General features: G+C 44.0%; 1 protein-coding gene across 1 annotated transcript in view; it reads right to left on the reverse strand.

The window, feature by feature from the left end:
• The window catches only part of LOC104875307 (small integral membrane protein 10-like protein 2A), a 17085-nt gene extending 5465 nt beyond the window's left edge, over positions 1-11620 (reverse strand). Inside the window, exon 1 of the mRNA XM_010642764.2 lies at positions 11416-11620. Within this exon, the coding sequence (XP_010641066.1) occupies positions 11416-11601 (186 nt within the window). The 5' untranslated portion in view covers positions 11602-11620. The remainder of the gene's footprint in view (positions 1-11415) is intronic.
• Positions 11621-11628: the final 8 nt, after the last annotated feature.

Raw genomic sequence — 11628 nt, forward strand, 5'->3', positions numbered from 1 at the left:
ATATATATATATATATATATATATATATATTCCCCCCACGAGGATCATAAATAAGTTCAAGACCAGACTGGGAAACATGGTAGCTTAGCAAGATCTTGTCTCAAAAATAAGAAGTAAAAAATAGGGCGGGGGTTAGAGCTCAGTGTGAAGGTCCTGGGGTTATCTCCAGTACATCCTCTCTCCCAAAAAGTGATATAGAAAAACAAGGTGTAAACCATGTGTGGTGGCACACAACTGTCTCCCAGAACACTGGGAAACTGAGGAAGGACTGCAAATTTAAAGCTGGCATGGGCAATTTAATGACTTAGCAAGTATGATAAAATAATTTTTTTTTTTTGAGATAGGGTCTTATTATGTAGTTGAGGCTAGCCTTGAACACAATATATAGCTCAGGCTGGCCTTAAACACAAGGCAATCCTCCCGCCTCAGCCTCCTGAGGGATAGATATGCACTACCACGCCCAGCTCCTAAGTATATTTTTAATACATACTAGTTTTTTTTCTCTAAGGTACCAGGATTGAATCCAGGCCTTGGCACTGAGCTACATCTCCAGCCCTCCCTGACTTGTTTTTAATTTTGGGAGAGGGTCTTGGTAGCTAAATTGTCATAGGCTAGGTTTGACTTGCAATCCTCCTGCCTCAGCCTTCCAGAGTGCTAGGATTATAAGCATGTGCCACCATGTCCTGCTTTTTTCCCCCCTTAATTCTTAAGAAAAATAGGCTATTTAATATGCAGAAGCTCTCAGAAAAACTATTACCACTTGTTTTATGTCCTTGTACAAAGACAGTATAGTTCAGAGAGATAAAGTATATCTAGAATTGTGTTAAAATATTTCAAATAAGGTGCCGTTAAAATAATAATTTAATTATAACAATCAAGTATTTAATTATGATAAAATAAATGATTCCCTTGGATGGGTGTGGTGGTACATGTTTGTAATCCCAGCACTAGGAAGGCTGAGGCAGAAGGATTGCCACAAGTCTGAGGCCAGCCTGGACTACATACACAGTGAGTTCAAAGTCAGCCTGAATTTCACAGTGAGACCCTATCTCTATTCCCTTAAGTTCTTCTAGTTCATTGGTAAATTCAGTAAATTATGCATTTAATTTTCTCACCAGAAATACCTTAACAGGTTACTGACATTTTTCAGTCAGCCCTCAATTCACCTGTTACAAATATTACTTTTTTTTTTTTTGGTACTGGGGATCGAACTTGGGACCCTGCACTTCAGAGACGGCCAGCCTGATAGGTAACAATAGGCATGACCCACTTAGGCAGCTGCCACTCTCTTGGATGCCTTTCCTTACCTCCCCAACTGGGCTATTAATGGACTCTGGCACCTGTCTGTCCCAACTACCACTGCTTTGTGAGCTAAAAATATCCTGGCCCTGATGCTTCCACAAGCAAGCTGGCAAGGCTAATCCTAAAGGGGACAGCAGAAGCCTCAAACAAGCAGGTTGACAATGGGTCTTGAGCAGGGTCCAGTTTGCGGATGGCTCAACACATGCTCAGCGACGATCCTGCCTTCAACCAGCCTGTGGGTGTGAGCACTGGTGTGTTTACCTGGGTATCACTGTGCCCATAAGAGGATTAGGCTGCAGGTGGCTGAAACAAACCTCATAAATTTCCACACAGCTTCAAGGATGAGAAACAGGAACAGCTCAATTTCTAAACTAAGCTGCCTCCTAAGCCCAGAGAGCATTCACAGCATTGAGCTACTGCTCCTGATCACACAGCACATCCGAATATCACATGTTCTTACCAAACCAACTGCATCCTACTGGAGAGCCATGGCCCTGTTTCCTTCTCACCTTGTTGACCAAAACGTATGTTCAGGAGAAGAGGCACTATGCCCAGCAGGAGGGCCGGGCCATTCACTGTCCCTGGAGAGTGTCCCACTTCCTCCGAGGGTGCTATGAGCGTGCATTAGGGTTTAGACCTAAAATGTCCCCCAAAGTTTCATGTGTCCAGAAGTGGGGCTTTGGAAGGTGACTGGATCAGTGATGGGAAAGTGTCTAAGACAGTGTGAAAGCATTAAGCATCCTCTCTGACCAGCATCCCATGGGCACCTGATAAATAACAGCTATTATCAATTGCAACAGGAGTGTTTTAGAGTACAAAAGAAAAAAAGCCTGCTGAGAATTCAGTAAAGCGGCAGGCAGAGAAGTGACTATTGAATGTGGCAAAATGAAAGTGACCTCAGCAAGGACAAGCACATCTTGTGAAGCAGCAGAGGCTTCAGCCCAGGCTGAAATGGACTGAAGAGTGAACAGAGTCCCTCACAGCACTCCCGCCTTGCTGGTGAGGGCACACCCTGAACAGCCTGGATGGAAGGCAGGCTGATAATTTTAGAAGTTACAAATGCTTAGAAACTTTGACATGGGATTCATTCAAGATTTGTTTTCCCAGTACCAGGGATTAAACTCAGGACTTTGCGCTTGCCAGGCAGGTGCAACACCACTGAGCTACTTCCCTTGTCCTTACTCAAGATATTTTTGCTGTTGATTTTATCAGCAAATATTTGCCGAGCCGCTTCTTGGGTGCTGATATTAGGGCAGGATACCAAGCAGAGAAATCCAACTATTTTCTTTAAGTTTATTTTCTAGTGAACCAATGTAAAAGGATAAAAATGCCACAAGCACAAGTTTCAGTGCTGTGCTGCCTGGAGAAGGGTCAATCTGTACCCACATCATCCACCATGTATCAGGATGAACTTTAAATGCATCCTGTTTAAAAGTGAAAAATGAACACCAGGCACAGTGGTGCATGCCTGTAACCCTGCCCTGCACATGCCTGTGATCCCAGCACTCAGGGAGGCCGAGGAAAGAGGATCCCAAGTTCATTCACAATGCAGAGCAACTTAGCAACTTAGGCAGACCTTGTGTCAAAATAAAAAACAGAAAGGCCTCACATTAATCTGCAGTATTGCACCCCCCAGAAAAAGAAAAAGAAAAAAAAGGGTGAAAACAACTCCAATGTCTACTGATGGACAAAGACAAGACTAAGGAAATGTTGCCAACTGGAGATTATTGGAAGACATAGCAACGGGCTGCAAAGCAATTCAGCAACAGAAAAGGACATGGGTGGGAGAAGCTGGTGACATTCCAATAGTACTATACCAATGTTAACGTCTCAGCGGTGTATGACACTGTGATTAGGTGTGATCTCACAGCTCATAGCAGGGGAAGCTGGCTCAGGGGTCCACAAGAGCTCTCTGCATTACGTCTGCAACTTTTCTATATGCCAAGTTATTTCAAAGTAAAAAGCTAAACAATGATGACTACACTTCAGTGTTGAGATAGGAGGATGGAGAATGTGCAAGGCTGTAGGGAAGATTAGCAAAGAGCTGATTTTTATTGAACATGGGACCATCTATACTGGTCCATTCTTTATATATTCAAATATTTCCATAGTAAAGCTTTCATTCTATTTTATTTTTTTGTGGTACTGGAGATTTGAACCCAGGGCCTCCTACCTGGTTGGACAAGTGCTCAACCGACTGAATACATATCCCCAGGGACCCATAATAAAGCTTTACCCCAAAAGCAATAAATCAGATGATGTCACACACCCAGCTCAACAGCCTTCTTCCCATGTGCCCATGGTGAAAGCCAAAGTCCTTATGAAGGAACATACTCCTTTCCCGACCCACCCCAGACTTGGGGGGCGGGGGTCCTCTTGCTTCTCCCCGGCCCCTCCTTCCTCACCTGCCCAGTGGTTTTCCTGCTACTATTTCTCTAAGGTAGTGCTACTCAACACCACCACAGCATCATGGGCTCTTCTAAGAACTGCAGTAGTGGACATTCAGTGGAATCAACCCCATCACACTACTGTGCAGCCACCTCCACCATTCACACCAGAACTTTTTCATATTCTCAAACTGAAACTCTACACCCCTTAAACTAACTCCCCATCCCCACTCCAGCTCAAGGTGCCCCCATTCTACTGTTGCTCTGAGTCTGACTGCTCTAGAGACTCATTTAAGTAGAATCCTACAGTATGTCCTTTTGGGGCCACTAAATCATTTAGCAGAATGTCTTCAAGGCTCACCTATGTTACAACTTGTGTCAGAGATTCTTTTTTAAAAGCTGAACAATATTCCACTGTGCAGACAGTCAATATATCCTCAATCTATTCATCTGCTGACCGACTCTGGAATTATTTCCACCTTTTGACTAATGGAGTAATGCTGCTATGAATCTTGAAATACAAGTACTACTGGAGTGTTTGTTTGCAAATCTCAAGGATATTTACCCATAAGAATTTTTAGGTCATATGCTAAGCATACACCCAACTTTTTTAAGAAGCATCAAACTCTCTCTTCTGGGAAGTTGCACTACTATATTCCCACTAGCAAGGCACAAGGGTTCCAATTTCTCTATATCCTTGCTATCCTGCCCCCCCCCCCACTTTGGTAACAGAGATTGAATTCAGGACCTTGTGCTTGTGAGGCAAGTGGCAGACTAGTCCTCTTTTTTAACAACAACAAAAAGTAATAGCCGTCCTACAGGCATGGCAGCACACACATGGCTGTAATCCCAGTTCATGGGAGACTGAAGCAGGAGGACTGCAAGTTCAAGCCCAGCCTGGTCAACTCAACAAGACCTTGTCTCAAAATTAAAAAATAAGAATGAACTGGGGATATATCTCAGTGAAAAGACACTGGGTTCAAACCCCATTATTACCCTCCAAAAAGCTATCCTAGAAGCAATGAAGTGGTACCTCATTTTGGTTAAGTGATTTGCATTTTCCGTAGAGTTTAATATGCTTTCATGGATTTACTGGCTATCTGTGTAACTTCTTTGGAGAAATCTATTCAAATCCTTTGCTAATTATTGGATTGGGAGGTTTTTGACTTATAAGAACTCTTTATTTCTTTATTTCTTTATGTTTGCTTTTTGAGACAGGGTCTTACTATGTAGTTGAGACTGACCTGGAACTCACTATGTAGCCCAGGCTGGTCTGGAACTCACAGCGATCCTCCTGCCTCAGCCTCCTGAGTTCTGGGATTTCAGGCGTGCGCCACCTCGCCCAGTTTAAGAACTCTTTATATATTCAGGATATTAATCCTGTACCAAATATATGACTTGCAAATAATTTCTTTCATTTTGTGAATTGTCTTTTTTCATGCCAGGAAGGCGTGGGGAATTAGCTTAGTGGTTCCACAGCCTGCCTCTTTTCATGTCAGGGATTGAATCCAGATCCTCACACGTGTCAAGACTGATAAATGGTTTTTTTTGTTTTTTTGAGACAAGGTCTTGCTATGTAGTTCAGGCTGGCCTTGATCTCACTACGTAGCCTAGGCTGGCCTCAAACTCATGGCAATCCTGTCTCAGCCTCCCAAGTGCTGGAACTACAGGCATGAGCCACCATGCCCAGCATCATAAATGGTTCTAAAGGATTTTTTCCTTCACTTTACATATGGTGGATATCTTTTTTTTTTTTTTTTTTTTGGGTACCAGGGATCAAACTCGGGTCCTTGCACTTTAGAGGGAGGCAGCGGAACTACTAAGCTAAACCCCTGGCTCTGGTGGATATCTTTTAACATCCGTACATAGAGATTGATTCCATATACTTTAATATCTGCTTGAACCAACTGACAATTATATGTGGGTCTCTCTGAAAATGAGTCAAAGATACAAGTAACCACTATACTATTCTTTCAAATTTTATGTTTAAATTTTTCAAAACAAAAGTTTTAGCCAGATGTAATGGTGCACACCTGTAATCCCAGCACTCTTAAGAGGCTGAGGCAAGAGGATCTCAAGTTTGAACCCAGCTGGCAATTTAGCAAGACCCTGTCTCCGAAATAAAGGGCTGAAGTTGTAGATATAGCTCAGTGAAAAGGCTGAGTTCAATCCCCAGTAACCATCACTAACTACCGCGACCACCACACACACAAATATATATGATTAAAGCATTCATTTGAAGTACTTGCCATCTCAAGTACACAGCTGTCCTGTATCTTAGAAGCCAGAACAAACCCCGAAGCTTAATTGAGCTCATAATTTTGAACTGGCCCACTAGGCTTTCATAGAAGTGTATAAGCTTTTATGGGGTTTCCTGAGAGTCTGGAATTTTCCCCACTTTTCTTTGAGGAGCCTGATCTATATCAAACAACACAATAAAACTCATTTCAAGCTGCATTCAACCTTGGGAAGGGGTACTGGAGATCTTTAGACAAAGTCCTTCAGTGCTCTCCATCTTCCCCTCTGAACCACCTTCTTCTTCCTCCCTGACTGCTTTAGCCCCACCACTCTCACCTCACCCTTCCCTGCTAGCCTTGCCTCAGGGGTGGGGCCCTTTGCCAACCTCAGCTGTCCTCAATTCAGACACCTCTGGGGTGAACACCCTCACCTAGCCAATGAGGCCCCCTCTGTCTGCTCTACTGAGAATCCAACAGGCTCCCCAACCTCCTGCTCGGGACGCAAGAAAAAAGACTTCCAGGTAACAGATGGTGACCGAAACCTATGGAGCTATGGATTTAGAAAATCATTCAGCAGAAGATTAAGAACGAACAGTTAGAGAATACACTTGTAATCCCAGCACCCTGGGAGGCCAAGGAAGGAAAACTGCAAATTCTAGCCCAACCTGGACAACTTGGTGATTTAGCAAGACCCTGTCTTAAAATTTTCTTTTTTTGTTGTTTTGTTCTGTCTTTTTGTTTTTTGAGACAGGGTCTCATTACGTAGTTGAGACTGACCTGGAACTCACTATGTAGCCCAGGCTGGTCTCAAATTCACAGCGATCCTCCTGCCTCAGCCTCCCGAGTGCTGGGATTACAGGCGTGCACCACCACTCCCAGCCTTGTCTCAAAATTTTAAAATTGCCCAATGTGGTGGAACACACCTGTAATCCCTGCATTGGGGTGGCTGAGGCAGGAGGATCACCATAAATTTGAGGCAAGCCTGGATACACAGTAAGTTCAAGGCCAGCCTAAACTGCAAAGTGAGACCCCCATCTCAAAAAACAAACAAACAAACAAAAAAATTGTAAAGGCCAGGCATCCAGTTCTGTGCAAAAGTCCTGGGTTCAATCCCCAATACCAAAGGGGTCAGAGTAGCTGGGAATACAGAACCAGGAGATAGTCTGCAGCCAAAGGAAAGGTTCACAGGCCAGTGAGCACAAGGCAGCAAGACAGAGGCTGCAGGTGAAACAAGGACATTCCCTGGTTTGACAACTATCATCAACCTTCACCGTATCTTCTCTTTTTTTCAGGCTTTCTCTTTTGGTGGTTGTAAGAATCTAGGTGACCTGAGAGGTACTTGATTCTTCCCATATGCAATAATTGAAAAGTTTTAGGAATGATTTGTTAAATGATAGCAGTTGCATGGTACTATAATCTTGCCTTTACTATGCTGAGCACTTGGTATGGTTCCTTGGGGTCTTACTGCCTTATATTTCAAGATTCTGCATAAACAGGATGTTAACAACTCCACAAGATTAAGGCTTATTTGCAAACACTATTTTTTTTTTTTTTTTGAGACTTCTATGCTGTCCAGGCTGCCTGCCAAATTGTAATCCTTCTGCCTCAGCCTCCAGGGTAGCTTGTATTACAGGCACATGCCACAGTGCCCAGTTTGCAAACACTTTTAAATCATAACCCTTCTCAGTCTACAAATTCCTTTTGCATCTATTTTCTCATTCAACCACCTTTCATACTAAAAAAGGTGTTAACCTCTTTACAGTGCTTCACTGGTGCTGGGCTGTAGCTTAGGACCAGAGTGGTTACCTAGCATGCTCAAGGCCTAGATTTATCAATATTAACAAAAAGAAAAGATCATCTGGATTAAATTTAGTACAGCAGTATACACCTGATATCTCAGCTGCACCAGAATTTGCAGGAAGTTGCAAATTCAAGGCCAGCCTGAGTAACTAATAGAAACTCCACCTCAAAATAAAAATTTAAGGGCTCTGTGCCGCGTGTTCAAACTCCAGCATTGTATTAAAAAAAAAAAAAAGTTGATAGTGTAAGTAGACATGAAATATGGAATCATTCAAGATTTACTACTTTGCACCAGTGTGGTGGCACACACCTGTAGTCCCAGCACTCGGGAGGCCAAGGCAAAAGGAGAGCCATGGCTACACAGTGAGACCCTGTTTCAAAAACAAACAAACAAAAACAGATTTAGGGCTGGGGATTTAGCTCAGTGGTGTAGCTGCCTGCCTCACAAGTACAAGGTTCTGAGTTCCATCTCTGGTACAAAAAAAAAAAAAAAAAAAAAAAGATTAACAACTTTGTAAACTAATAAAGAAGCATGCTTGAGAAAAGATCATTAGCTGGAGCTGTCCCCCTTACTCAGATTCTATTTCCTGTTGCACTTCCCTCTACCAGAAGGGCAGAACAATAAACTTCAAAAACAGGTAAATTAGGTCAGGATTTAACTAAGTAGCACTGTGCCTACTCTGCAAGCACAAGATCCTGAGTTTGATCCCTGGTACCAAACAAACAAAAACCAGGCAAGTTAGTGGTTTTTCACAAATGAACAAAAAACTCCAAAATCTTCAAGGGAGCTTAAGGGAGCAGATAAAGTACTGCACCTAGGATAAAACACACCATTCCCCCACCCGCAGGATGTTTGTGGCTGTTTGTTACACTTGCTCAAATCCAAGATTAAGCCTGAAGCCTTCATGCAGTTCATAGGAAGCTCTTTCCTGAGGTACTTGGTAGGACTACCTTATGAACGCACCATCCTCCACCTGCACCCAACTGCTCCTGAACTAAAAGCCCATTTAGCTCCCCAGATCCTCAGCAGCTGTCTGTCCCAGGACCATCACTTGGTATCAAGCCTATTATGTCACCCAATATGGGCTTTCAGTATTGATACATCTGCACTCGCTGACTACCCACACCTCTCTTATTATAGATCCAACTTCCCTCCTCCAAAATGCAGTTGCCTTCAATCACTGCAGTGCAGCCTCCTTGTTATGACATTTGGATCTGAATAACCTTTCCAGGGATGATCTCACTGTCCTACAAACAAGTGAGCAATTTGGAAACCTGAAGCATCACACTGGTATTGGAGTCATTTACTGTTTACTGCTTATAAAATGAGCCTTCAGCATTCCTGGCAATGGAAAAAGCCGGTGCAAATATATGCTGATCTCAAAAAGTGCTCTCTGAAGCAATGAGAACTAAGGCGTGGGGACTGACGGCATCCAAAGAGGTAGGGGAGCACATTCGGGTGGAAATAACAGCCTGTCAATGTCCAGGGGCAGGAGGGGCTTGGTGCACACAGAGTAAATAGGAAACCCTGATGGAGTGCAGTAAGCAAGGTATGAGCCAGGTGAGACTTGAGAGAGGTGTGGAAGCCAGATCTGCAGGGCAGAAACTCGTCAACTGCATTCTGTGTGGCTGAAGAGCCATTTTGTTTTGTTACAGGAATAATGTGACCTGATTTATGTGTTTAATAGACTTCTCTAACTGCTCAAAGGTGGACAGAGGGAGGGTACTCCAAAGTGTTCAAATGAATGATTAGAGCAGCTTAGACTAGAGTTGGCAACAAATGGAAATATATGAGAAAGGTGCGGTTTTGTTTTGGTTCTTTGAGACAGGGTCTCGCTAAATCACTCAGGCTGGCCTTGTACATGTCATCTTCCTGCTTTAGCCTCCCAAGTGCTGAGATTACAGGCTGGGTAAACAGGTATGCTCCAAGCGCCTAAAGTGGGGTTTTTAAAAAAGATAATATTTGGGCTGAGGATTTAGCTCATTGGTTCTGCCGCCTGCCTCACAAACGCAGAGTCCTGAGTTTGATTCCCAGTACAAAAAAAAAAGAAAGAAAGAAAGATAATTCTTGACACAATAGCATTAAGTAGGCCGGGGATTTAGCTCCGTGGTTCTGGTGCCTGCCTCGCAAGCACAAGGACCCAAGTCCCAAGTTCGATCCCCAGTAACAACAACAACAACAAAAAAAAAACAAGCCTTAAGTAGTACAGTCCCTTATAGTCCCTCTTGTTGTTTCGTTTTGTTTTTTGTTTTTTAGTTTTGGAGAAGGGGTCTCACTATGTAGCCTAGGCTGGCCTCAAACTCACAGCAACCCTCCTGCCTCAGCCTCCTGAGTGCTGGGATTACAGGTGTATGCCACCATGACCAGCTCCTCCAGCCATTTTATAAATGACAAATTGTATGCAATTCTAGACACACGGTTCCAAAATGGAACCTTAGAGGTCAAATACAGTCTCCAGATACTTTTTTTTATTTTGGCTTCAAAGTTCTCCTTTGAAATTCTGAGTTAATTTGATACCTGAAAAAGCAGGATGTCTGATTTCTCTTGGAGATCACTAAATCTGGCAAACACTGGCTCTTGCTTCCATTGGGTGTGACTAGAGCACAGGCTTTCTAATTTACCATAACCGCCACAGCCAGCACCTTTTATTCATTTGTATCACCTGCTGCAAAAATATTTGCATTTCTCAATCCTCTAGCCTGGAAGTATTTAAGGATGTCACAAACCCTTACTCACATAAAAGCATCTCAATGTGAACCTTAAAACAAACAGGTTCACCTCAACTCACTTTAACACAATTTTGATCAAAAGATGGCTTTAGATCTCATGTGGTCTACCACCTTGTGTCAGGGACCCAAAACCTGAAAATACACGCCCTGCAACAATTACACTCAGTTACCACCAAACCAGAGAAAAACCTGGTCCCACTGCTCAGATTGGCTCATTCTGCACACCAAGAAGCAAGGTAAATACTGTCAGACTGTAAACTCCCCAAGGACAGAGACTGTCCCTGTGACATTCCAGGCATGTAAACAGAATCCAAAACCAGCTCAGTAGCTGGACATCTGTAAGAATTCTTAACCTGACCAATTCTCTTCCACTAGAAGTACACATTATTCAAGAGAAGTAGAAATGTCTGTCGTTTACTGCAAAGAGCGTCTCTAAGGTGCCAATATATGCGCTATTATTTCACAACTGAATTGTTTGGGGCCTTGGAAATCTCTTTTCGTCTCTACTTCCTCCACCCTTGTTTTCTCTCATCCCATTTTCATCCCCACCTTACTTCTACCCCTGGCCAGAATAAAAGAGATACACTGATCAAAACACCACTAACTTCCAATCTATTTTAAGCTTCAACGATAAGATGGAAGGAATCTGCAAAGTTTGGGAATCAGAAAAGACACTCATAAATCCATCACCAGCACTCAACAGCGTCCTTTCCATCTTTTCCACACCAGCTGCGGGATCTGCTCCCCAAGGTTCCTTTGCAGAAAGCGGGTAACAACCTTAGTGAGTTCTCCTGGGTGAAGGTGCATGGGCAAATGCACAGTGCATGGCACACACTCGGCCTCCGACCAGTGGCTGCCACCGCAGGAATCTGCATACCGCTCGGCGAGGTGGGCAGGGCCACCCTGGGCCTTCGGGCAGTCGGGGAGGGACGAGGGGTTCGGGGTCCCGGCTCACCCACCTGCAGGCGCACGTTGAGCATCATGGAAGCTACGATGTAGAGGTAGGGGAAGTTGATGCGCAGCCGCCAAGCCAGGTCGAAGAAGATGAGCAGCGTGCGGGTCAGCCCCTTGCAGAAGACCCCATAAGAGCGGGCGGCGGCCGAGCGCGAGAACCGGACAGCCAGGCCCGACAGAACTGCCGCCATATAGAGACGCTCTCCGTGCCCGCCCAC

The sequence above is a fragment of the Fukomys damarensis genome, unplaced genomic scaffold (genome assembly GCF_012274545.1).
Source record: "Fukomys damarensis isolate Sample0158 unplaced genomic scaffold, DMR_v1.0_HiC HiC_scaffold_17, whole genome shotgun sequence".
In the NCBI taxonomy this organism is placed as follows: domain Eukaryota; kingdom Metazoa; phylum Chordata; class Mammalia; order Rodentia; family Bathyergidae; genus Fukomys; species Fukomys damarensis.